Raw genomic sequence first — 27,270 nt, 5'->3', positions numbered from 1 at the left:
CATAATCCTTAATTTGGTTTTAACGGATAACTATGCTTTCCAATTTTGAGTATACATAAGTACACAGTTAAACTTGTATAAAATTGAATAAGTAAACACATGTATCCTACATGGCATAATACATGTAGGATGACACGTATTATGTAAAATTTTCATGTAGGGTGTCATGTAGGACAAATATGTCTATTTGTTTAATTTTATACAAGTTTAATTGTGTACTTGTGCATGTCCAAAGTTAAAGGTCGTAGTTATCTACTGACGTCAAATTAAGTGTCATGTTTATGTATTATGTCTAAAAAATTGCCAAAATCAAAATTCTTTCTGAGTTTAAAAAGGATATTTTTTTTTCAAAAAATAGATTAATAAGAAAATTGTATCATGTAAAATTTTCGAAATTATTGCATTTTTTAAATTTTAATACAAATTCCTTGATTTTTATCAATAAATTCATTAAATTACCTTACCAAAAAATTCTAAAAAGGTAGGACAGGAATATAATTGCTATATTTACAAGGATCTGCAGAGTTTATTTGCTTCATAAATTTTGTTTCGGACAAACCGTACGGCAGTGTATATATTCAAATCTACTTCGCGCCACTGTCCAAATCATCAGCCGACAAAACTCCGGCGACGGGCCCCACAAACCCGCCGTCGATTAAGGAGAAAAACACATGGTATATAGTATTGACCCAATCAAGTTCCTTATTTTACCGTTGGAGAATTTCAATCTTAAATATTACCAAAATCCAACAATTTGAAAGCCCCAATGAGTAGAAGTTTTTCAAATTCAAATTTCTGTTTGTTACCATCAATGGTCTTATTGGCTGCAAACACAAGATAAAGCATATATCTAACCACTACCCTTGCTCTTTCTTTAAAGCAAAAAATAAAGTGCCCCACCCCAACAAACAAGAAATCAAAAAAAAAAATCCTATTTATATAACCTGTTGTTCTGTTCTTTTTACCCAAATTGGGTGTTCAAAAAATGTCTAGTTTCAAGAAAACTACAAACCCTCTTCGTTCTTCGACTTCTTATAATTCCCTTTATGATAATCCTTTAAATGAGCTCGGACAAAACCGGAGTAGCAGCAATGGCAGCAGTACGGTTGGTGAAGCATTGGGTGTTCATTTGCTTCAGAACCAACTTGTTATATCTGATAATAAAGAAAATTCTGCACCACATAAACCTGAAAAATCCAATCTTTGTGATAAAGAAAATGTTTTACGGTATGATTGGACTGGTAAGGTTGTGAATAATGAGTTTACGAGGGTTGGGGCTGATGTGAAAGACTCTGTTCTGAGGCCATCTTCACTTCAGCTATGTATACAAAAAAATGAACCTGATTCTAAAATTGGGTTGAAAATTTGGGAGCATGCGGATACTGAGACCCCGAATTCTGCTAATATTTGGGATTATTCGGATTCTGAAGCTGCTCCAGCTTCTTCTTGGTCTACACTTCCCAATAGGTCTGTAAATGTCTTTGATTTAGAGATAAAAATCAGTTCTTTGATTATGATTATTGATGACAGTAGTATTTTGTTTTTATTTTCAGGTCATTGTTGTATAGGCCTTTGCCTATAGACATTGGAAGATGTACTTGTCTGATAGTGAAAGAAGCATCTCAAGAAAGCAGGGATGGAGGGAGTTTTTACTCACTTTATACAAATGTAAGGCTTCTTTCACTACTTCCTTTTAAGCTTGTAGAAAACCAGTAGGCAATAAGCATTTTCTGCTGTTCAATGCTTTGGTTTTAGTAAGAGGCGATGACAAAGATTCGAACTTTATGGGTTCTGAATACTAGGATAGCGATGTCAGGTGTTAGTAACTGAGTACTGATTTCTTAGAACTTATAGGTTCAGCTGAACCCACACATAGGCTACTAGCTCCCCCTGGTCGTAGTTATTTGTTCATGATAAATTCGTAGTGATGAAGAGGTAGTTCCTTTAGTTTAAAAGGCTAAATACAAAGAAAATCAATGAGAGACACTTTTCACTACCATTTACCTAGAAGAAGACAATTAGTGACCAGAAAAGACTTGTCTCAAGAGAAATATGAATCTTATGAAACAATATAGATGTTTATATCATCATACTGTATAATTTCTATAAAAGATTTACTTAAGAACTATAGTATAAATTAGCACCAAGTTGTGTATGACATAGCAAATAGACATGTGATGTCAAATATAGCTTCTGAAGTTCATGAAGGTATCTAGTCATTTATCACAGAATTGATGATGTTCACTGAGATTCTAAGAATACAGAAGTCACTTGGTACTTAAATAGATGATACTGCTCCTTGCATCCCTGAGAATCAGGCAAAACTTGAGCTTTCTACAAGTCATTTGAAGCAAGAAACTCTTTGCTTTTAGCGTCCCATGCATTTTGCTTGACATGAAAATTCTTATTTGTGAACTTGCATCTTTTAAAGTACTACTTATTTTGACAATGTTTTTCTTATCATCTTCTTAAAAATTCTTATAATGCCAAGCTGGTTGTAATTCATTGTTCCGATGTGTGTGATGTATACTGCTTCTTTATGGATTTGTCAAACAATTGTTTGTTAACTCTTACGAACTATAAATCAAAGGAATCAACACCATCCATATTCAGTGTACATCTTATCCTTCTTTTGATCGAAGACAGTCTCTTTGTCCCACTTCTCAAAGCTGGTCCATATTTCATGAGGAATTTTATCTTTTGGTAGATTTTTTTCTCTTTGTAACTTGGAATTTCTTTTCGAAATCTTGTCAAACCAAAATTTCCTCAGACACACTGTGTGTTGAATTAGTAGACAGTTAACATTGTACCCCTCAAAACTCTTGCAGATGCCAGTTTTATCCTTAGCGCGATAATTAGTTAACATCCTTGTCTATTGTCACCTTCTGGTTCACCTTTTGGTGTCTGCAAATAAATATTCTTTGGTTAAGGGGGGAGGGAGCTGCGGTTTGTTGAGAGTTATGCTATTGCAGAACATTGACACACGTACTGATATCTATTTTGTGTCTTATTTAAACTGAAGGAGGGGCAGGGGCGTCAGAATCGGAAACTTGCCATAGCCCATCATAGAAGGCGTAATGGGAAATCTGAGTTTGTAGTTGCTCAAAATACAAAGGGAATATGGGGAGAATCTGATGACAGTTTGATTGGACATGTAACAGCTAATCTTCTGGGATCAAAATACCAAATATGGGATCAGGTACATTTTCTTTTGACACCATGAGATAAGACAGACATATGGTTAAATAGCATCCTTCCTGTGAGATGTGCTATTCTAACTAACTCTTGCTTCTGCATAACCGATTTATTTCAGGGCCGTCCTAATTCCACAACCAAACAATCAAAATTGCTGGGCGCTGTAACGTAAGCTTTTGTCTCACTGATTCTCATCCGAAAGATGGCTCTTTAGACCATAGTAATAAACGTATATTGTCTACAGATTCATGCCTACAATCGCGACGTGGACTGGAAGCTACAGAAGGATAAAAGCATACATTCCAAAACACCAGTCCATGCAGTTAAAATGTACAGCTCAGGTGAGGACTGTTGCAGAAACTATAACAGTGCACTTAAAAAATCATAAGTAGGTTCATAGTGAGCTGAGTTTTCTGCTCTGGATATAGCACATCAATGGACTACCCGCGGACTGGGAGGAGCATATGGACAAAGTGAATCAGTTGTTTTCAAAGATTCCTCATTACAATAAGGTATAAATATTTGAAAATGTTTTGATTTGAAAATGTTTTCGAAGATTCTCTCACATCTAATATGCAATTATTTTTTTACATGTAGGTCTCAAGACAGTATGAGTTAGATTTTAGAGATAGAGGAAGGGCAGGACTCCGAATCCAGAGCTCAGTTAAGAATTTTCAGCTGACTATGGAGGTATGTACATGAAACACTCATTGTGTAACAACATTTTCACTACAACAACCAAAATTTATCCAGACAAATGAACCTTGATCCTATTCGATCGTCCTGTATTCATGCTTGTTATTATTTGTTAATAGAAAAATGGAAGGCAAACAATTCTACAACTTGGTAGAGTGGGGAAAGCTAAGTATGTGATGGACTACAGGTATAACATATATATATATATATATATATTGTGTTTTTTCGTACTAACTCAAGCAGAATTGTTTAGATGATTCGACAGCTAGATATATATTTATCCCAATGAGCAGAGCAATTTGATCAAGTAACATTAACAACTTGAATTTTCGTGTTGAAAACAGGTACCCGTTGACAGGTTATCAAGCGTTTTGCATATGTTTGGCTTCTATTGATTCGAAGTTGTGTTGCACACTGTAAACGGGGAATCTCCGGCTCCTTTTGTTGTTCAACCTCTGAACAACAAAGTCACTTATTTCAATTATTTTGTACAAGCAATTTAGACATGTTCTATTTAATTGAATAATACAGCATTGTGCACCTACTTCCTTATTTTCTAAAAACTTCCTCTTGACTGTAGAATTTCCTATGAATATTGTGAACGAACGAGTACGAACTTAGATTGTGTATCGTAAACTAATGACTATTTCGAAATTGTTTGTGTTTCATAAACATGTGATTTCACCATTCGATAATTAAGAGAAAAATATAAACCCCTACAACATAACATGCAGCAGTATATTGATAAAAGGTAAAGTAACAGTCTTTGTATTATTATTGCAGAACTCATAGTAACATACCAAAGAATGTTTATCAATTTCTCTATCTACATAAACAAATACAATGTTGAGAAAAAATAATAATAATAATAATAATAATATAAATAGTCATTAAATAAAATACTTTTAAAAAATAATCTGTTTTCATTTTCCTTTTTTTGTTTTTGCTGCCTTACTTTAACATAAAAATAGTTCTATTCACAGATATTTTTTTATATCTCACCTCTATAGTTATTAATTAATTAATTAATAAGCTCACACTGAAACATTGGCAATGTTAAAGAATCTAAGTCACCAAAAATAATGTCATGCTCCTCAATGAAGCTACTTGATTCTTGGCAATCAAAATAGGTTTGTATATCATCCGGGAAACTCCTCCGTGGTCTGTCTGGCTCCGGTGGAGTTTCCGGGCATTCAATTACCTCCGATCTTCTTTCCAGCATTTCCTTCAACTTTGTAGACTGCAGCAAGAGCTCTAGTGCTGCTGATGAAGTCGCAGCTCCGCCACCTGGATGTGGCAGAGCCGCGACTGGTACATCGCAGCCGGAGATTTGTTGTTGTTGGGTAAAATTTGTATTGTCTTTGGTGTTAGGCATGAGATGAATGTCGTTAGGGTTAGGGTTAGGATTTGGTTCAGGGATAATAATGGTATTATCATTATTTGTTTGGTCAGAAGGACGTAGCCATTTAATGTAACGGCTAAGGTCAAAATTTGTAACGGCGTTAAGTCCACGGTATTCAATAGCTGCCATATCATATGCTGTTGCTGCTTCCTCTTGAGTAGCTTTTGTACAAAAAAAAAAAGGAAAATATTAAAACACCGCTATACATCTAATTTTATAAATACGTTATAATTTTTCGATGATAAGGACTTAGATGAATCTCTTTTCGGGACCCAATATGTGATTTTATATACTATTTCTATTTCAATATATATGTGTGACATTGTTTGACTGAAATACAACGCTATGTTTATCAAATTACTCTTATTAAAGTGACTTCAATGCTTACTTTTAGTTGACTACATAAATTAGGACAGATAATACAGGGAAAAAAAACAAGAGATGTTGAGGGGTATTTTGGGAAATGAGGGGATTATAATATATGTAATAAATTGAAGAAACTAATTTGCATGACAAATTGGGTGAGATGTTGAAAAAGGAAGAGATGGGGCATGGGTTGTGAAATCTTAAATAGCAGACCTAGCAGTTGAAAGTTGGTGATCTATATATACCCAACCACCAACTATATTTAATTTTTTCCTAATTTAACTTCTTAGCTGTTTTGCCTCACTTGTTTGACTTCTTTTTCTGCTTCCACGTGTTCGGTGGAGCTAGGTAGGGTTAGTGAATTCAGACGAATTCAATAATTATTATGTAAATTTTGTATTTATACTAGAAAAATAAGTAATATACATTTATATTAACTTGTCAACTTTTAACATTATTAATGATAATGCAATAATAATAAAAAAATTTAAAACTCCCAAACTCCTAATATTGATTACGCTTATGTTGATATGCCCATGATTTTCATGGCTATAGTAATGCTAAATAGGCACTCAATGTGCAACTAAACTCAACAATATTCATTTGACAATATTAATATTGACAAACAAGTGCATGTTCTACCCTGCACACATAGTCACACGTGGCAACAATCAATTACATGTTAATCAATCATATTTTTTTTCTCTGTCTCAATTTATTCGATCTTTTTTTTAAAATATATTATAATTTTATGATTATAAATATATCACGTGAAAAATTAAAATAAAAAAAAGTTATTAAAAAGAAAAAATGACCTTTTTTTTTTAAACAAATCAAAACGGAAAGGGAGTATTTTTTAAATGCATTTAAGAATAAATATGACAACACTTAAATTGATTTAGGGACAATGCTTTTGAAAATGATGTTTTTTTGTGAGGTTCTTTTAGGTAAGCGACCAAAATATACTTAGCATTAATCTCAACTTGGCAAACTTAATTAAACTTTGTCTGCCTGTCCTATCTTAAACATCAATTTAGCATGAAAGACTAATAAATTAATTTTCTAATTTTGTTACTTTCTTTTTAATTTTTCCACCAAATTAATTATGAAGAGGGGATTGGATGAATATTGTAGACTACAAATTTTCAACTAAAAAGACGTGTTAGTAACTAGTAATAAGAGTAATCTCATACGTACCATATGTTCCAAGGTAGAGATATTTATTGCCAAATACCCTTCCAATTCGAGCCTCCCATCTTCCATTGTGGTGGTGTCTATAAATCCATAGTAAATAATGATAAGTTCCGGAAACAAAAAAAATTAGGTGATTCCTGATATATTTAAGCAGGGTGAATTAAAATTAGTGATTTCAGTTTAAATTTTATATTTATCTAAAAATATGTATATTATCAATTTTAAACTCAATGACTTAAAAAGACTAAAATCTGCCATGATAAAAGTTACTTACAAAACATGACATTAAAACAAAGTGAAAAACAAATTAACTTAAACACCATTGTTACGACGTTAGATATAAATCTTGAAGAACGGGACAAATGCATGAATGTAAGAAACGTGAAGCATTTAATAAAGAGGAGTTCAATGTCAATATCAAGAATATACGACATAGTTAGATGGCAAAGTAGCATCAAGGATGGGAATAGATGAAGACTCATAAACAGTTCAAAGTTGAGCAGCAGTGATGGGCATCTTATTATAACTTATAAATACTACTTGTCCCGATTCTCTTTTACTTATTCATTATTTTAACAGAAAAAAAGAATAAATTTATCTCTAAACTATCATAAATCGTATGCAGATAATCTCCGTCATACTTTTGGGACATTGGTGCCCCTGTCTGTCCAAAGCTAGAGCGTATATGCCCTTCACACTAATGGAAGATTAAACAGGAACACGTGACACAATCTTATCCATCGATCCGATGTCGAATCAGTGGATAAGATTCTGTTAGTATAAAGGATATATATGCTCTTGTTTTTTGAACGACAAGAGCACCTATGTCCCAAAAGTATAAATGACTTTTTACAATAATTCAAGAATATATTTTTAAAAAAAAACCAACGTTTTATTATACATAATTTAAAATGAACAAAAAAAAATGTACGAAGCTCTTTAATGAACGCCAAATATAACCTTTTTTTGGAGGGAGGGGACAGGGGTTTATTTGGGCTAGTTGTCTCTTTAATAAAGAGCAACATTTTTAGATCACCAACATTTTTGCGGCAAGTGTTACGGTCAAACATTTCTCGAGGATACTCTTAGCTTAATCCTCCACTAATTTAATAATTTGTACTAATCACATTTTTTTAAATGAAAATGAGAGAGTTAATTACCTTGCTACGCCTCTATATTTTGATACACCTCTGGAAAACCCACTACTTTTTCTGCAAATATATAATAACAAGTAATATTTAAAAAAATTTAATCAAGTAAAAATGTGAAGATGAGAATTAATCATACATGTACCTTCTCAAAGAACCAATATATTCTTCTTTTGATTGACCTTCCATTTCCTTTAGCTCATTTTCATACGTCATAATCTATATTAGCGAATTCAAAATTTAAAATTTATAAATATTTAAAATGATCTCAAGTTAATATATAATAATAAATAAGTCCGAATCAAAATTACAGGGAAATTAAGCATGGTGTCTTGACCCCAATACTTTAACGCTGCTAAGTCATATGCATGTGCAGCTGCTTCTTCATCATCATAGGCTCCTGCAACAAAAAAAAAAAAATCTCAGTTCTATGGATAAAATTTCATTTTACAAATGACAATATTATGTTTGTTAATGAATTGGTGAGCCAAATAATTGAAAAATGAAATGCTTATGGAGTAATAAAATATCGGGAAAAAAATAAAATTAAATCGATAAAGATATAGACTTACCCAAATAAACTGCATTTTTAATCGGATTTTGTTATAAGCATGATTTGCGCCGGCGAAACCAGTAAAAATTTCAATCAGTAATGTAGTTCAACAACATCATATCTAATATTAACTGAAATTTAATCACTAAACAAAAAAATTAATTATGAACCTTGTCTTCCTTTTTTGTTCTGTGTTTCATTCCAGCAATTTTTATCCCAAAGATGAGCTTCATATCGGCCGGTCCATCGGTGCCTATAAATTATTACTCTGAAATCAACTAACCCGAAGAACACAAAAAAATTAATAGTGAAAGAAAAAAATACCGAGTTACTCCTCTGTAAATTGAGCTACGTTGAGGAGGAGAATCTCTAGGAACGCTCTTTCGTGTTCGTTTCACTTTACCAATAGCATTGCTATCAATTTTGTTGCTACGTTTCGCTTTACTATCACATTTGTTGCTAGAAGATGATGATGAAGTTGAAGTTGAAGTTGTATTCGATTTTGATGTTTTCGCCATCAAATTAAATTTTTGAAGAAAAACAATACTAATGTTAATTTGAATTTTTTCTGTTCTCCAATAAAAATGGAGAAATATATACGAATAACCGGCGGAGGAAATGGTGCTGCCGTTTCTGTTTATAAACAGTGACAGCAGGCCCTGGCGCTGGCCCTCTTTTGTGTGTTTAGCTACTTTCTGCTTGTCTTCACTTTTTTTTTTCTTCTTCTCTCTCTGTTTTATTTGTTGTAATCTATTTTTTTTTGGGTATATATATATATATTCTTCAGATTAGATTTAGCCTTCCCGTTTTTTCTGCCTTGATTTATATAATATGCTTTTACTCAATCAGATTTAATTCTTTTTTTTTTAATTTTTATACCCTTCTTTAGTTTTAGGTTTAAAATTAGGTGCAGTATTTTTAGTTCTACCAAATTTATACCCTTTTTAAAGGTATGTATGGTTTTTCGATTTAATTTTATATTATTCGATTTTGAAAAGAGTTTATTATCTATTGTAGTTGGATTTGATTTTTCTCTTTTTTTGGTTTGATTTGTTATATTATAACAGTTATATTTGAATATTGAAAAAAGGGATAATTTTATAAAGAATGAGAAGTGTGTACATCAAATCTCTTAAATATTTTTTAAGAAATTGAATTCTTATTATTGAAATAGTGGACACCACTAAAAAGATAGCAATAGATGAAATAGTCAAGTACTCTTAATCTATGCTGGAGCATGATAGAATAAGTCAATAAGATTACATTTACATGCCTAATGTTATAATTAAAAAAAAATATGGGTATTATTTAATGTTAATTGGTTTCTTTATGGAAAACTGAAATGTGTTATATAAAAAATTGTATAATAAATAATTTGTTATTGTTTTTTATTTTTATGTTTTGAAATTTGAATCAAATAAAATATACATATGAATCTTAAATACGAAATCAAGTCAAATATCAAAAAAATGATTCGATTTTCAGAACTCTAGTGATTCGATTCAAATCATTAATACTGCAATTCCAACGATTAACATATTGGACATTGTTTTTTTTTTAATTAAAAATGTTAGTTGTCCATGCTCATTTTTTATTTTAAAATTGCCCATGATCTGTACACTTTTTTGCAAGGGTGTTGAAGTCATATATATTAGTAGAGAGAAATTGTTCTCTTTGTATCATTTTTAATCATTCACTTTTCACTTTCAAGGTATGAATTATTTTTTGTTGTTTAATAGACGTTAAAAATAATTAATCGTGATTTTTGAAGTTAAATAAACGTTAAGAAAACCATTATAAGGGTAATATATGAAAAAAATTAATTAACACTTTCTTGATTAGTAAGGTGAACAAGTAATATGAAACAATTATTTTTAATAGGATAATCAACTAATATAAGATAGAGAAATTATACTTTTGAAATGAAATTAAATTAAAAATATGTTTCTTATTAATGCATGAACATCCCACATCTCACACTTGATTTTTTAAAAAAAACTCATTTCTATCTTTGTAAGAAAATTTAAATGATGCCATTATGAATAGTATAAACACAATTCTAGTTATATATCTTTTTCTTTATTTATTATTCTCCGTCTTATTTTATGTGATAATATTTGACGTGACACAAAGTTTGAGAAATAATAAAGACTTTAAAATGTTTATCAAATTGTCCTTAAAAAAAGTAACTCATTTTTCTCTCTCCTCATAAATGTATTAGAAAATTAAGTGGAACCAATAAAGGTAAAAGAGAAATTATACCTTTAAATACTTACCATATAAGGAAATGTGATATTCTTTTGGGACTGACAAAAAAGAAAATAGTGCCACATAAAATGGGACGGAAGAAGTACTTTTAAGAAGAATTAAACGTCTTGATAAATAAAAGTGAAAAAAAATTACTAATGACGATCTATAGTAAAATTATCATGTCGATGCAACATGCAAGAGTAATGAAAATATAAGGACTAAATTTGAAATAAGGAAAAAAAAAGTATCAAATAATATTAAGATTCATTAATCAGAGTTAGTTGTAGAGTTTGCGGATGTAAGTAAAGTAGGAGCACCTACTTAACTAGCCATTCTATTAATTCCGTATGACTCCTGAAATTATTAAATTTATACATTAATTAATGGCTTAATTAATTAATTAAGATTTGTGGGACCATTTTGCTTACTATACCAGTCCTATCCTGAGCTAAGCAAGGCTAAAAAGTCAAATTTAATAAATTTTATTAAGTTATATATATCTATTATATTTCGTTAGTTATTTGATTTTAATTTAGCACGAATTTTTAAAAATTAAAAAATAATAATTAATTTATAATTTTAAATAAAAGATTTGTTATATGTATCAAAATGCTCTATAATTCATAGATTTTAAACATGTTAAGTAGAGAGTTCGATTTACAAAATTGTCAAAAAAGGAAAAGGAATACTTCCTTCATTTAAAAAAAAAAGGCCCTATTTCTTTTTTAGTCTGTTTAAAAAAAAATATTCCCTTTTCTTTTTTCGCAACACTTTAACTTTAACTTTAACTTTCCACGTGGCATGTGTTAAGACCACAAAATTAAAGAGCATTTTGGTACATTTGACATAACTTTAATTTAGAACCACAAGATTAAAAAGTCTTCTTTCTCTTTTTAACTCTGATCCAAATCAAACTAGGTTATTCTTTTCAAAACGGAGAGAGTATTACTTTTTAAATAAACTAAAAAGAAAAATAAGTCAAATAAATTGAAATAAAAGAGAGTAGCACTCCGCAGTTCAATAATTATGAGTTTACACTGTTCAAGAAAAAGAAAAAGCAGAACAAATTAATTACTCATTAAATTTTTCAGACACTCAAATTACGACGTGCTTCTATTAATCTCAATAAACGGTAAAATCACAAAGGTTGTTTCTATTGAAGTTATGATGAGTTTCACACTTGACATGAGAGAATTTTGTTTGATTTGGGCTCTTTTGTGACCATAGCAAAAGTTGGCCCATGAGAAGTGATATATGTGGGTGGCAAAATGAATTTAATTAGGGCAACTTTTACATATAGCAAATAAAAAATTTATATTTGTATGTTATAGCAAAAATTACATAATTACACTCCATAGCAAACATAGAAACTGTATAATTCGCTGTACATATAAAGTTGAAAGCAAATTGTATAAAACAAGAAAGAGAAAGACACTTGGGCAGAGAACTGTATAAAAACGAAGTGTATAAAACGAATTGTATTATTACAAGTGTATATAACGATTATATACAATTTGAATTTGTATAAAATGAGAAAGAGAGAAAGACAAAAAGACTTGACAAGGAATATACAATTGAATCGAATTGTATAAAACGAGAAAGAGAGAAATTAGATATAATTTGAAAATTGTATAAAAGGAGAAAGAGAGAAATGCAAAAGAAACTGGGCAGGAGAGTATTTTTACTGTATAATTATAAGTGTATAGGACGAAAATATATGTACTTGCATGTGTATATACAATTTTCTCACGCTTTATACAAACAGAAACGCAATTTATACATTTTGCTTCTGTTTGTATAAGTGAGAAAGGCGAGGGTGGCGAGCGAGATTTGGGAGAGTGGCGAGCGAGATCTGGAAGAGGGGAGAGAGGGGAACAAAAAATATATGTATTTATACAATTTTCTCTGCTTTATACAATTAGAAACAATTTTTATACACTTGTGTTTGTATAAAAAGTGAGGAAGTGAGCGAGAGATTGGAGGAGAGTGGCGAGCGAGATATTTGGGAGAGAGGTGCCTGGCAATTTTTTGCAAACATTTGCTATGGAGCACAATTAAATCAAACCCTAGCTACTCCATTTATTTTAGGTTATTAGTTTGCTATTATATACAATTTTCCCATTTAATTAAGATTAATACTCCAGTAATTAGCGACGTCTCTTTAATTAAGTAGACAAAAAGCAGGGCATTAGTCATCTCCCCTTATTTAGAAGACACAGTTAAGAGGGACGAACACAGCAAAATAAATTTGTACCAAAAGCAAATTTAATTGTACACCTTTCTTTTCATAAAATGTGTGTATTGTAATATTTTAACACGTGTAGCTTTCTTTCTCTGCATAATACATCTGTACTATATTTACCCATCTAAACCCTATTACTGAAGAAGAACCGACCATTTATTTCTCTCAAAGCCGGTGGTGAAAGAGGATTAGAAATTTCTTCCTATTCAGGTTCAAATTTGTTCATACCTTTTGATATTTGTTTATTCTTCTCTTCTGAGGAAGAATCTTGATGTTTCAACTACTGATAGCAAAACTAACATACCCAAATCTTCCAAAAACAACAAATTCACACACCCTTTATTGAAAGAAGTTTTTTTCTTGTGTTTGTTTGTCAGATTTGTTAATGCTTTTTTGGTCCAAACATATTTCAATCCAGATGAACACTGGCAAGTCCTTGAAGTTGCTCATCGAATCTCATTTGGGTTTGTGTTTTTTTCACAATTCTTGGGTTTTTTTGTTAATTTTTTTATTACTGATTTGGGGTTTTCTTTTTGTTGGCAGATGTGGACATTTGACGTGGGAATAGGAAAAGGGTATAAGGAGTTATCTTCATCCAGTGATATTTGCTGGATTGTATAAAGTTCTTGCCCTTTTTCATCTTGACAAACCTTGTTTCATGGTAATGTTTGTTTGTTTTTTGATTTTTTTCAGCTTTGTTTGGGTTGATTAATGTGAACTGAATGTGAAAAGATTGGTACTTGATTGTGTATTTGATACATTAGGTAAGAATTGTATATCCTGGTTGCCTACCTAATGTATCAAATAATGGTAGAGAAGCAGCTTCAAAGACAAGGTAAGATTATACATGTAATGGCTTATGTGAGCAAATTTTTTTTGACATGTTCGAAACTACCTTATTCTGCTTCTTTTTGTAATTTAATTCTGTCACTTTTCTTCTCAGATGAACTTTGTTTTAACAACATGAACTCGATAATTATTTGTAGATGTCTACATCTTTATGGGTTTGGCATTTGTTGAAGAACTTTTCTTTCACATTATGAAATTTTAGTATATATTTTGACCTTATAGTCTAAACTGAAAAGACGCTGATATTTTATATTTAGGCGAAAACATTTTTATGTTTAGGCAAACTTGATTCGAATCCTTTTTAATCATCTAGATTTTTCCGTCTTAAATGTTGTTCACCGTGAATAAAGTACTGACAATTGAATGCATTGATGAAGCACCGATATTTTTCTTAATTGTCTTCCACAATTTTTCTTGGATTCTTGTGAGTTCTGACAGATGTCTCTTAAAATACATTCATAATTTTGTTGTCAATATTATGCAGGTCTAGCTCTAAAATACTAAAAATTAGTAGTATTTTCTTATCAATATATGATACTTTTTGTAGATAAGTAATGGCTTGATGTGGTCACATGTTTGACGAATTTTCCCAGTGAAGGTATAACTTGTGTATTATGAAGAGAGATTAGTTACATGAGTTGATTTTGTTGGTGGAATGAAGTTGAACGGTGGGCTTAGATGAATAGACATTTTCCTCTATAATATCTGTTTTTCATATGGTATTTTTCCCCAATAAAATGAGTAATTTTTATATGTTAAAGGTTTCTGCTTTGGAGTGATTTTATTTTCCTGTGATGTCACAACTTTAAGGTAATTATTGAGAAAGAATCTGAGTTGCCGAATTTTTTGATGCTGCCATGAAATAAGAAGTTATATGGTAATGCTAAAAATTCAGGGTAAGCTTTCACTATTGATCTTTTTGTTGGTTGAAGTTGAACTACATTTTCGAAAAAATTCAGCTACTAATATAGTTAGCTGAGGTGGTTTTCAAAAAAAATTGTTTTAAATTACAAAGTCAGAAATAACAAACAGGTTGAATCAGGCGAAAATGTTGATTTCAGGCTCTCCAATCTCCAAGTCCTCTAAGGTACCATTCCCATTTTCTTAAGAAGCTTTAAACTTTTTGGCCGTTTTCTTTTGACAACTGAATTTTTTTCGCTATTCTGTGTTATTTATTGATAATGGCCCTTGATGTTGGTGTTGAATTTATTTTTTAGCAGTTCTTGGATAAAATCTGAAACATTAATATTGAAAATTCTATTACTACATTGAGTTCTACAAGTCTGTCATATGATCTTATACTTTCTCAAAGTTTCTGCCTCATGTGTTCATATTAGTTAAGATGCAATTGATGATGTTAGAAATTTTTTTCATCTGATCAATAAAAAAAATGAAAATAAGAAATCTAGCAAACAAGTAACAATGTTGATGCTAGAATTTTTTTTTTGAGAAATGAGAGTAATAAAATGTCCACTTAATGGAAGAATCCTATAAGACTAACACTTTTCTTTAATCTGGAGTTTGTTGCTCAAGAGTAGCTACTATTCAAGTTGCTTCTGATAACTCTAGATAAGTTCACAAAATAAAGAATTAATAATGACGATTTCAAGTACTAAATTAGATAGTTCAATTTGAAAATATTGTCTAAAATCCACAAAACAAATCCGCTATGAAATTCTTATCATTGAATACAATTTACAGATTGTCGTTTAGTTTCTTTTTCTCTCAATCTGTTTCAGGGGTAAGGGGATGAAATACAGAGAACAACCATATTGAAACAAAGTTTGTTTTTTTGCAGCTGATGTCTGTTGAGTTTCCGTGCTTGACGTTATTTCGATTTGTTTTACTATTCATGAATATGAATAAGATAATTTTCTAGATTTATATTAGAAAGTACTTGACCTACTAATAATTATTTATGTTCGACAAATGTTCGATAGAACTTTGAGTGCATCACTGATGAAAATAAGTAGAATGTTTATGGTACTTATATGTAGGTATCTGCTTATGGGAAGAGGAAAATCACGACTCGCAAAAATGCAAGTGATATGATTAAGCTTAGTAGAATTGTTGTCGCAAAAGTAATACAATTTTTTGTTGTATTTGAACTCACTTTGTTGAACAAGACACAAGTACTACTTGATATTTTCAAATATACATATATCCCTTTTCAGTAGATAACACATGCTCCATTTGCTACTTACCAGAGATACAACTATGATCACCTCCGTTCATCATCTTTGTCATTTACCTAGAAGATTAGAAGCAACTTTCAAAATCTTCAGGTGTGATAATATTGCTCTTCTCTACTTTCAATTTCCAATTTATTCCTGGAACTTTTCTCATATGCCTGCAAATATGCTATCTTGATCATTTGTTTTGATTCTAAAAGCATTTTTCATTGCTTTATGATCTTCACATGGATATACTAGTGGTGATTGATAATTATGTATGAAAGAACTGAATAATATTATCTTCCTTCTTGGTTCTTCCCTTTTACCATCTTTTTCTTTCGACTTTTTGAGTTGCTCCTCTCTTTTTGGTTCATATTATGCCACTTTGTATCTACAAACTATTTTCATCCAGGTAATTGTTTAATTTGTATTTTTTGTAAAGGAATTTGTGGTCTTAATCCAATGTTGGCGGGGTGAAATGATTGATTCGAAATTCATCGAGGAGTTACTAAGCTTGGTTCTTGAAGATGCATGCGTTTCTCGACTTGTGCATGGTATAACCTTAAATTCTCACCTCCTGTATAATTATCTCATTTTTAAGCTTAAATTGTTCAGAGTGAACTTGCGTTTACTTATTAATGTACTCAATACGACTTCACACGTAAAGGGGCTACGCATGTGAAAATTCCTTTTTGACAATGGGCTCATCCCCGCCATCGATCTATAAATTTTCATATTCCGCAATTTTGGTTGTCAAAATTTTGTTTGTTGATATTTTATTGAAGTGTATTGTGTAGTTCATCTCATCTACTAAGTGATTATTAGAGAAAGAAAAACAAACATTATCTTCCTTAATTACTTTATTGTGTTAACAATTATGAATTACATTGCCCTTTTGCACCAAAGGATCACATTAATCATCAACTAGGGAATTCATTTCTTTATTTCCTACATCTACCTTATGTTTAAGTACAAAGTTGGGCAAAGTATAATATTAGTTTCTTTGTATCTTCATCTGATGTTGGTTGTTGTTCATAAGCTCTAGCATTTCTATAATGGATGCATTTGATTTGTCTGTTCTTTATTTTGTGGTTGGATCAGCAACGTAATGAATTGAACACATCCTTAAATTTTCAATTCCCAAATTTTTAATTTCCGTTTCTCTTCTGGAAATCAATGTTTTGTCTCTAATGGTGGGACAATATATGCATTACAGCCATCCTCTTACAAATAATGCGAGTGGAATTAGTGTATTTTTTTTCAACTCATAAAAATAGTTCTTTGTGAAGTCATTTAATAAAGATAGCTTTGTTGAGTACAAATAAGATGAGAATGGTGAATAATTTGTAAAAATCAAATTTATGTATATAAAAAAAATCCAAGAAAGGATATTCGTTACCAGTGTAGCGGTGAATCTAAATTATGGATATTTGATGTTTTTTTCGTTACTGTTTTCTCAAAGCTGATTTTGCATTTTCTTCTTCATGGTTGCTATTCGACAGTTATTTTTATCCGATTCTACCGTTGCGGGAGAGTTGATTCAGGTTCTTAACATGCTTTTTTCTACATCTCTTTTCTTTTAATATTAACAGAGCTACACATTATTCTCGCCAAGTTTATTTTTCCACAAGAAATAGAAACATTAAGTTTTTAGCACACAATTTTTATATGATACTTTTATTTTTCTGCTTATCGTGATTTGTAAATTTCCTTAGTCGGAGAAGGTTACTGATTTTTGTTTCAATATGAATAAGGATTGTAAACCAGTTCTCTTTGTTGAATTTTTTCCTAGGTGAGACAAATGCATTTTTTTTATTCTATAGCCGTCTACTTTAATTTTTGTAGCCTTCTTAATTTCAAGTTTCTTCAGTTGATTATCTTTCACTTTTTTACTAGCTTCTTGAAGGTATCTCATAATAGCTTCTTACTATGTGGTTTATGGAATAGCCAAGGTTGGTTATAGAATACCTAGCAGTGCCTAGCAGTGCAGTGTAGCTCAACTTATTGAAATGATAAATCAACACACATTTGAAGATACATATATTCGATGTCTCATAGTATTTTTGATAATGTACTTGTATTTTTACTTGTAGAAGATAACTATCTTATTAAGCACAATGATACACAGAACAAATATTTTCATATGTAACAATATATTCCTGGAGAAGTATATATTTGAAATTAGAATGCTTTAACTTTTTTGAGTATCAGCTTTCATTTGCAAGGAGTATTACTTTGGTTTATAACAAGCTGTTTTAAGTTTGGATAACATACACCCAATTGATGATAACTCTTTTGTTGCTCGTGCTCTTGCTCTTGCTCATACCATGTAAGTAGCGACAACATTGATAGAAATTTGTTATTTAGTGTAATTTCTAATAGTTAATCGAAAAGCCATGCTCCAATATGATTTGCAGTTTTATTTCACAAATTTGATAGTGTTGGGCCCGTGCTAGCACGGGCTGTCACATCTCTAGTTAATTAATAAAGTAAACATTTAGTGAAGTACCTAACTAATCGAGGGTGGAGGATGATTTTAGTTTGGTTGTAAAATAGATAATTGATACAACTTTATTCTAAAAAAATAATATAATTTTTTAGCCACAACATTGTTTTATAAATGACATGACATATTTAAAACTGTACAATTTAAATGATATTTTTGGTTATATGTATAAAAAAAAAATTTAAGGTAATAAGAATTAAAAAAAATCTTAAACGTCATTCTAATCAAAATATAATTTGTTTGGCCAATCATTGGATTAGAAAAATGTTTATTTTAGAGAATTGAGTTGTTTGGACTTAAACTTTTAGTAAGAAAAAGTATATAAAAAAAAAACTCAAAAGCGCTTTTGAAGTTTTTACTAAATACAATTTTGTGATATAATATTGATAAAAAGTTATTTTTCAAAATTTTTAAAAATAGTTCTTATTGTAAACTGAATATTACACTATATATAGTTATAAATTTTTCTTTAATATATACTATTTTTTGGCTGGACCTATTGTGAAATTAATTAGGGAAAATTGTACATAATAGCAAACTAATAATTTAAAATAAATGGAGTAGCTAGGGTTTGATTTAATTGTGCTCCATAGCAAACGTTTGTAAAAAATGGTCAGGCGCCTCTCTCCCAAGTATCTCGCTCGCCACTCTCCTCCAATCTCTCGCTCGCTTCCTCACTTTTTATACAAACACAAGTGTATAAAAATTGTTTCTAATTGTATAAAGCAGAGAAAATTATATAAATACATATATTTTTCTTCCCCTCTCTCTCCTCTTCCAGATCACGCTCGTCACTCTCCCAAATATCGCTCGCCACCCTCACCTTTCTCACTTATACAAACAGAAGCGAAATGTATAAATTGTGTTTCTGTTTGTATAAAGCGTGAGAAGATTGTATATACACATGCAGTTACATATATTTTCGTCCTATACACTTATAATTATACAATAAAATACTCCCCTGCCCAGTTTCTTTTGCCTTTATCTCTTTCTCGTTTTATACAATTTTCAAATTGTATCTAATTTCTCTCTTTCTCGTTTTATACAATTCGATTCAATTGTATATTCCTTGTCAAGTCTCTTTTGTCTTTTCCTCTTTCTCATTTTATACAAATTCAAATTGTATATAATCGTTCTATACAGTTATAGTAATACAATTCGCTTTATACACTTCGTTTTTATACAGTTCTCTGCCCAAGTGTCTTTCTCTTTCTTGTTTTATACAATTTGCTTCAACTGTATATGTATAGCGAATTATATAGTTTCTATGTTTGCTATGGAGTGTAATTATATAAACTTTGCTATAACATATAAATATGAATTTTTTATTTATTGCATGTGAAAGTTGCCCAATTAAGTAGTGATTAGTGATGTTCCAATAAAATTTGGTGTCGTTAATTTATGAGCACAACAATTGTCAAAGTGGTCTATAAAAAGAGTGGCCCATGGATTCAGTCCCAACAGCAGCTAGTTCGGCCTGTCAATTGATTGGATCAATTTATGGTTAACACAATAATATTGCTATTTGGACTGACTGGACCATAATTTTGCCAGAACCACAAAATTGATAATTTTCTTTCAAAATATTTGAAATTCTCACCTTAATTCAAATTACGAATTATCATTAATTATAATAATAGTTCGACTATAAAAAGGGAACAATTGACCTGATTAACTTTGAAGTGTGGTTTTATTGATAATTAAGGAGTAAAATCAACAAGGATTGTAATGGAGTGATAAGTATTTCTTTATTCTTAATCAAAAGGTTTCGGATTTGAGTTTTCTTGAAATACATAATCGCTTTTGTTATGAAACTTCCTGATGCAAACTTTAATGTGAACATCAAACCATCAATGAAAAATTAAAAAAATAATAAAAAGAAATAAAGCTTATGAAAAGGTGATAATTTAGTAAGTCTTTTTAATCATGAAATCAAAAAAAAAAAAAAAATTGGTGACAAAAATGAACTGACCAAGAGAACTCAAAACAGAGAATATATTTCCTCACATAATAGAGTGATTAACTTTTTAACCAACATTCATATGTTGGTGGAATTGTGGGATTGTTTCCACCTAAATTAGAGGTTTTAGATTTGAGCATTAATATGAAAAAATTATGTAGAGAGCATTATTTTAAATGAACCCTGTATTGCATAATTTGAATTTAATTAAAATTAAAATGTGAATTATCGGATATGATTGAAACAAAATAAAAAATAGAATAATTTATCGAAGAATGTTACAAACCGAGGGAAGAAAGACGAATTAGAAAAAAATTTAATATTTGTCTTCTTCTTTTAATTACTTTGATTTTACATTTCCAGTTGACTATGCAAACTACTAGTTGAATAATGGCCATGAATCAAGAAGATGATTTTCCATTAGAGGAGCAATTTCACAAAATCAAGATAAAAAAAGATAGAATTTTTGAACTAATTTTGAAGCCAAATTACTGGTTCAGAATGCTAGGTTTTAAACTCCATTGGAGTTTTGTGTCTGGTGTGGTTATTATTTATGGTATTAATCAAGGAATGAGTTTAGGGTTAAGTAAGATTAGTACTCAGTATGAGCAAAAGCTTCAGCCTTATGAGGCTCAAATTTATGCTGGAATAATTCAGATTCCTTGGATTGTGAAACCCCTTTGAGGGCTTTTAACAGATACTCTTCCTATTATTGGATATAGAAGGAGGCCATACTTTATTCTTGCTGGTATGTTTTCAAGAATGTGTTTTTTTTGGTGGTGGCATTAAAAGCTAACTGACCATTTATTGTTTGATGTTAACATTAATGATATTTGTTGTATTTGTATGTTTCTTTTCTTAATTTGTGTTTCTTGAAGGGAATCATCATGTTTGACTGTGTTATTTGTTTGTTGTCCTTTGTGATTTTCTTTTCTATTTGTATATCTCTCTCTGTTTTCATGTTTCTTTGATTTAATCATTTATATGCCATTATTTTCCTGTCCTTTTTCTCTTTTTGTGATTTCTAAATTCAGAGATTACGAGTTCTTTAGGAAGGAAAATGTTTTCCATGAAAAAAGTTGATTTCTTACTCATATTCTCGAGTTAGTATGGAAGCAAAACATATTATCTTAAAAAAAGATTGTATATAGCCTAGACAAATAATACGGGAGGTGAGGGTAGGGGATAGTACCTGGAGAGGGTGTTACTGGTGGGGGTGAAAATGAGGTGGGGTTGGATGGTTGGGATGAAACAATCAATGCGGAATGTCATTTGTGGAGCTTGTTTTCCCTACTTTCAATAGGGAAGTCATTTTTCTCATTTTTAAGAAACTTTTTCTTATAGAACTCCAAACGAACACATCCTAAGTTATGAACATTTAGGTTTGTTTGCTTCTGAATGGAAATGTTGAAATCACATGTCTCCCCTTAATTTCTAGGAGTAATGGCCTTTTCTCAATTCAATATTTTCTTGTTGAACTCCAAACTTCTCCTTTTTTGACGTAAGAGTGGTGACAATAATATATAAACTGTTTCTTCTGTTAAGTATTAGTAAACTAAAGGCTAAACGTGACTACTAACATAAAATCCTTGGCCAAGTGGGGTTTTTTGATGTCAGACGAAGCCTTGCTTGAACTCTTAATCATTTAGTCGAGCTTTCAATCTATATAACATGTAGGAATAATACTCAGTCTTAGTAACTTTGCATTAGCTGTGGTTATGAAGGGATACTCAAACTTTCTTATTGCTGTCACTCCTTAGACAGTTTGACTTGTTCAAAAGTCTGAGCAATAAAATATTTGTTGGCAATGTTATGTAAACCAGCTTAACAGTTTTGGATGCTTAAATATTCGATTCCTTACTATGGAAGTTGTTGTGTTTCTGCTAAAGTTTGTATTCCAGTTCTCGGTGTCTGTGTACTTCTGTTTGGATGATTTCATCTAAGCGAAGAAACATTGGAATAAACCAGCTGGAAAAATCTGTATAAGACGCTGCATTTGACCAGCGGCAAGGAAATGTAGGTAAAGGAAACAAGACTGTGTTTGAAGGAAGACAATCTTTTGATGCTTAAGGAATACATATAGATAAGAAGAGAATACCGATTCCATAAATGTGAGAGAACAGAATGGATATAGAGGATTCCTATTTTTTTCTTAAAAAGCGTATTATATAGTGTTGGAATAAAATAAGTCCAAATAAATAGTGGCTAATACCCTTTAGTTGGTTTGAAGAGTTACAGTATCCAATTTCCAGATGTCGAGTATTAAAAAAAAAGTTCCTTTTGACTTACCTCCCTTTGTTCTTTAGGTTTGTTTGGTGCTTTTTCCATGCGCAGCACTCAGCCACAAGTTACAACTTGCATCTGCTTCGTTGTGCCTAACGGGAGCCAGTGCAGCGCAAGCAGTAGCAGATGTTACTATTGATGCCTGTGAGACAGAGAACAGCACAAGCTACCCTTCTCTTGCCAGTGACATGCAAAGCTTTTGTGGAGTGACCTCTTCAGTGGGACAACTGATTGGGTTCACTATCAGTGGCTTTTGGTTCATCTAATTGGATCTAAGGTTTGCTATCTCTGACTTATTTCGATCATTGTCAATAGACTATTAATTAATTTGCATTTTGCTAATTGGCTAGTCATTTATCAAGCCTGGGCAATTCTCTTGATTTTCCAGTGAAACTTCTTGAATGTTTTTTCCCTGTGAGATGAAACCACTGGATATTATTCAGATATAATTGTTTGTTAATTATATTAAAATTAAGGTACTATTATGTACACTCAAATTCGGGGCAGTTTGTATCCATAAGAATTTATGGCTTCATTAATCTTTTTGGTGGCTTAACTAAATGCTGCTGCTGCATGAGTTTTCTAAATTACTGGTAATTCCCTTTTGTCTCTTCATATTTCCTTGTCTCCTGATAGATGTTATCTGGCAGGAGGTGTTCGGAATTTTAAGTATTCCAGCTGCTGTGGTCATTTTGGTAGGAATGATGCTGCATGAATCCTTTATACACGATATTGCATACAGGCAGGTATATTTGAACCTCATGTTGTCCTTTGAGCAGTTTAAATACTTCTTGATTGTTTATACTTGTTTTACTCCATTAAGGTATGCTTCTGCAACAGGTAAGTCAAAAGTTTTTGAATGCTTGTAAGGCTATGTGGATGGCACTGAAATGCGAGAGTGTGTGGAGGCCATGTCTATACATGTACATATCTCTTGCATTGAGTTTGCATATTCACGAGGGAATGTTTTACTGGTATACAGATGCAAAGGGTGGCCCTTTGTTCTCGAAGGTATTTGAAATCTTTTCAACGTTGTCTAGCCACAAACTTGTTAATTCAAAATGATTCAAGACCTGTCTTCTCTTGCTCTATATTTTGCAAATCTCTTGTTTGCTACTTATGTAGTTCAAAAACAACATCTTAACCACTGAATATAAATCCATTTCGACATTCATGCAGGAGCTTGTAGGGACCATATCCTCTGTCGGTGCAGTAGGATATCTTCTTGGAGTTCTCCTTTACCAGAATGCTTTTAGGAACCATCCTTTTTGTTTCGTAATTTTTCGGTGTCAGCTATTATATGGTGCTTGAGGACTGCTAAATTTGCAGTTTGGCATCCTTGATTATTTTGTTGCAGTATGTGATTCAGCAATTTCTCATATGATTGGGTGTCTCAGATGGATGCCTCTTCTTGTACTCAGTTCAAAACTTAGCCCTTCTGGCATTGAAGGAACGTTCTTCGCGTTGCTAACGTCAATTGATCATGTTGGCAGTCTCACAGCATCCTGGGCTGGTGGCCTGTTACTTCACACCTTGAATGTCACAAGAGCTCAATTTGACAACCTCTAGATAGCAATAGTGATCCGGAGTGTTTTGAGAGTCCTTCCAATTGGCAATCTGTTTTTGGTGCCAAACAGTGATCCCAGCGCTTCTATTCTACCAACTGATATGTAAAAGACTAAAAAGAGTGACGATAACTCAAAAAAGGACGACGATGACTCGGGCATTCAAAAACTGGAGATGGCTCCACTGGTAACCAATGTCGATCACGTGGATTCATGAGTACAATGACAGGGAAAACACACTCCCATCATGTGTTTTGTCCCTCAGCTGCTACTTTCTCAGCAGCATTACAGAGATTGTTAAAGAAAGATGGATCTACAGAGATTGCAGACCAAGCAAAATTATATTTATCTGGTATGGCTTTAGCTTAGTTTGATGTTACAAATGACCTTGTAATTTTCTTTTCTTAAAGTGCTTGTAATATCAAGTTTTAAGTTGGCTGCCACCCTTATCCGGGCTTGAGACTAGTGATGCCGATCCTAACTTGTTTGGGACTGAGGCGTAATATTTGTATTGTTGCTTGTAATATCAAGGAATCCAGCTCAAGAATTGAAATGTGCCACTGCCAATATGGTTGGCTCTGTGGCCAGTAGAAAAAGGAATCATTTTGTGACTGGTGCATTAACCACTTATTTTATCTCTGTGTCTAAAAAATTATTATATGTTCGTTTTTTCTTATGAAAGGACAGGCTCAGTTGTCGAGACATTCTATTGTGGGGCTGATGCCTGTTTTTATATGCTTGTAAAGAATATGCCAATTTGTTTTCCTTTGCTGTCAATATTTTCTGTGTCACACAAAACAAAATTTCATCATCTTCTTCTCTTTGTACATAGAACCTAGCAGTGTTGTTGTTATAGACAAGTCTGCATACATACAGTTTTCACATATTATAAAATGATTGCAAGTGTTACATCATGAAGAGAAGTTTATGTGATATTTTACACTTAATTAAACACCCATAATATCACCTGTATCTTCCTACATAGTAGATAAATAAACCTCAAATAGTTATCTATGTTAAGCAAATATATTATCGCCAACGAGTCGTTATTGGCCTTACCTTTTTTTGTCTGTCATCTACATGAAACTGCAGGTTTCTTTTGCAAATCCAACTTGTGATTGTTTTGTATCATATATGACTCTTGTGTTTCTCTGCTGAAAATTTCCAATAATTCCAATCTCACCTTCATATTGCAGGCTTGCCAGTGCTAAACAGACCTGAGATGCATCATTCTTCACAAAATAGAAAACTCCAGCAACATCAACTTCCATCTGAGCATCGCCTTCGAAATGTACTTTTATGGTGGGAATGTTCACTTCTTCATATGAAGAGAGATCAAAGCAAGTGTCAAGAATTGAATAACCTGGTACTGAAGGGTAACCTGAAAATTGTTTCAAGAACTCAGCCTTGACAGCTTTGTAAATGGAAGGTGGGAGCCTTGTGATAACCGTGCCCGAATCAATGAGAAATCCACTTTTCCCAAAACTTGAATCTTGAACAGAAACCCCACCAATAGTCATTCCAGTTAGGTTAAGGAAATAGAAGCTAAAAAGCTGTGGATTTGGAACCATTTTAGTGTAAGAGATTGGTGTTGAGTTCTTGAAAACTGAAGGATCACCGCCAAATATAAGTGAGCCAGAGGACTCTGCTTCAGTTGAAGGCAAACAATAGGAGAAAACGCCTCCAAACACATCAGAAGTTTGAGATATTAAGGAAAGATCACTCCTTCCAAGTCCCATAAGACCTGAAGCTAAACCAAACAAGCCTCTATTATTCCTCCCACACCCAAAAACAAAATTGTCTACCAAAGTTATTCCAAGAACCAAATGATCCTGTCCAAGCTCACCTTTCGTATACGATCCATCTCCATAACTTACAAGGTAATCACAAGTTTGTGAATTAGCCCCACACAATCCTGAATTCCCGGTTGCAGATTCAAGAGACAGACAGGCCGATGAATTGCATGCAACTGTTTGAAAAGAAGGAGAAATAGAGGGGTTGAAAAGTGGTTCTGGTTGATTATAACACAATCTACAAGGTTGACATTGAACCCAAGTAAGATCACTTCCTGTATCCACAATCACTGTCATATTTCGACCGCCTAATGTCACAGTAACAATGTAATTTAGAGTTTGCATTGTAACACCTGAACTGATAGGAATTTGAGTAGTAGTAGTAGTAGTAGTCTGTGATAAAGCCTCAACTTGTTTAGAACTGATTTTCTTGATATTAGATTGTATCGAACGAACTCGAATATCATCAGCTAGCAATCTCTTCTGCAGCCTTTTGTTCAAGTCACCTCTTGATCTAAAGCAGTAATCTTTATGCTTCATTTCCAGTATTATTGCTCCATTTTCACTCCCTGGAAAATCACATACTGTTTAGTCTATTGGGATTGGAGAAACAGGGAAAAATAGCTAAATCTATAATAGCAGATCCCAAGAAAAGAGTTTGATAATACTTAATAACTAACCACATCTCAATATATGTACACAATGTTGTTTTTGCAATAGACTTACTTGATTTTTGAGATGAACAACTTGGCTCATTATGTTTGTGATGCATCTTTTGAAGTGTTTTGAGTGGGAGAAATAGTTCATTATCTCCATAACCAAATGCTCCTACAAAAAGAAGAGCAAATACAATGGAATATTGACAAAGTGACATTGTTTTAAAGCTCTCTATAGATGAACATACACAACAAAGGTCTATAATAGACATGAAGAAAAAAGAGTTGGAGAGAATGAGATTCTTATGGAGTTAGGCATGAGAACAAAAGGGGTAGGGGTGTGGGTTGGGGGGGGGGGAGGGGAGAGGACCCCACAAATACATGAGAAATTATTGGGAATTCACGTGCAGATACTTAGGGGGGAGAAAAAGAAAGTGA

General features: G+C 32.0%; 3 protein-coding genes, 1 long non-coding RNA gene and 1 pseudogene across 20 annotated transcripts; 3 read left to right on the top strand and 2 right to left on the bottom strand.

Annotated features, from left to right (window-relative positions):
• The first annotated feature begins 582 nt into the window (after nt 1–582).
• On the top strand, nt 583–4,518 carry LOC107012419 (tubby-like protein 8). Its single transcript, XM_015212263.2, has 9 exons — nt 583–1,467; nt 1,554–1,668; nt 3,023–3,199; nt 3,314–3,363; nt 3,440–3,536; nt 3,624–3,707; nt 3,793–3,885; nt 4,011–4,078; nt 4,236–4,518. Exons 1-9 carry the CDS (start codon nt 986–988, stop codon nt 4,309–4,311), a joined length of 1,242 nt encoding a protein of 413 aa, XP_015067749.1. The 5' UTR covers nt 583–985; the 3' UTR covers nt 4,312–4,518.
• Nucleotides 4,519–4,877: 359 nt separating this feature from the next.
• Nucleotides 4,878–9,333, bottom strand: LOC107012420 (AP2-like ethylene-responsive transcription factor At1g16060). The gene is made up of 8 exons (XM_015212264.2): nt 8,879–9,333; nt 8,725–8,807; nt 8,574–8,582; nt 8,313–8,401; nt 8,147–8,220; nt 8,014–8,064; nt 6,857–6,933; nt 4,878–5,454 (listed from the first exon to the last, which is right to left on the bottom strand). The coding sequence occupies exons 1-8, from the start codon at nt 9,070–9,072 to the stop codon at nt 4,913–4,915; spliced, it is 1,119 nt and encodes a 372-aa protein (XP_015067750.1). The 5' UTR covers nt 9,073–9,333; the 3' UTR covers nt 4,878–4,912.
• Nucleotides 9,334–13,006: 3,673 nt separating this feature from the next.
• LOC114076410 lies at nt 13,007–18,213 on the top strand. 17 transcript variants are annotated; one of them, XR_003577325.1, is made up of 8 exons: nt 13,007–13,256; nt 13,424–13,510; nt 13,590–13,707; nt 13,811–13,881; nt 14,706–14,791; nt 14,938–16,180; nt 16,512–16,623; nt 17,572–18,213. It is a non-coding gene; the product is annotated as an uncharacterized LOC114076410 (long non-coding RNA). The 17 variants fall into 17 exon arrangements; XR_003577323.1 differs by having other exon boundaries at nt 14,928–16,180; XR_003577324.1 differs by having other exon boundaries at nt 13,811–14,791; nt 14,938–14,982; nt 16,103–16,180.
• Nucleotides 18,214–20,925: 2,712 nt separating this feature from the next.
• Nucleotides 20,926–25,711, top strand: LOC107013643 (annotated as a pseudogene).
• Nucleotides 25,231–27,123, bottom strand: LOC107015211 (aspartyl protease family protein At5g10770-like). The gene is made up of 2 exons (XM_015215408.2): nt 26,903–27,123; nt 25,231–26,745 (listed from the first exon to the last, which is right to left on the bottom strand). The coding sequence occupies exons 1-2, from the start codon at nt 27,102–27,104 to the stop codon at nt 25,460–25,462; spliced, it is 1,488 nt and encodes a 495-aa protein (XP_015070894.1). The 5' UTR covers nt 27,105–27,123; the 3' UTR covers nt 25,231–25,459.
• Nucleotides 27,124–27,270: the final 147 nt, after the last annotated feature.

This window comes from Solanum pennellii, chromosome 3 (genome assembly GCF_001406875.1).
Source record: "Solanum pennellii chromosome 3, SPENNV200".
In the NCBI taxonomy this organism is placed as follows: domain Eukaryota; kingdom Viridiplantae; phylum Streptophyta; class Magnoliopsida; order Solanales; family Solanaceae; genus Solanum; species Solanum pennellii.
The sequence above is the reverse complement of the archived record's forward strand: the minus strand, read 5'-3'. Positions and strand labels throughout refer to the sequence as shown.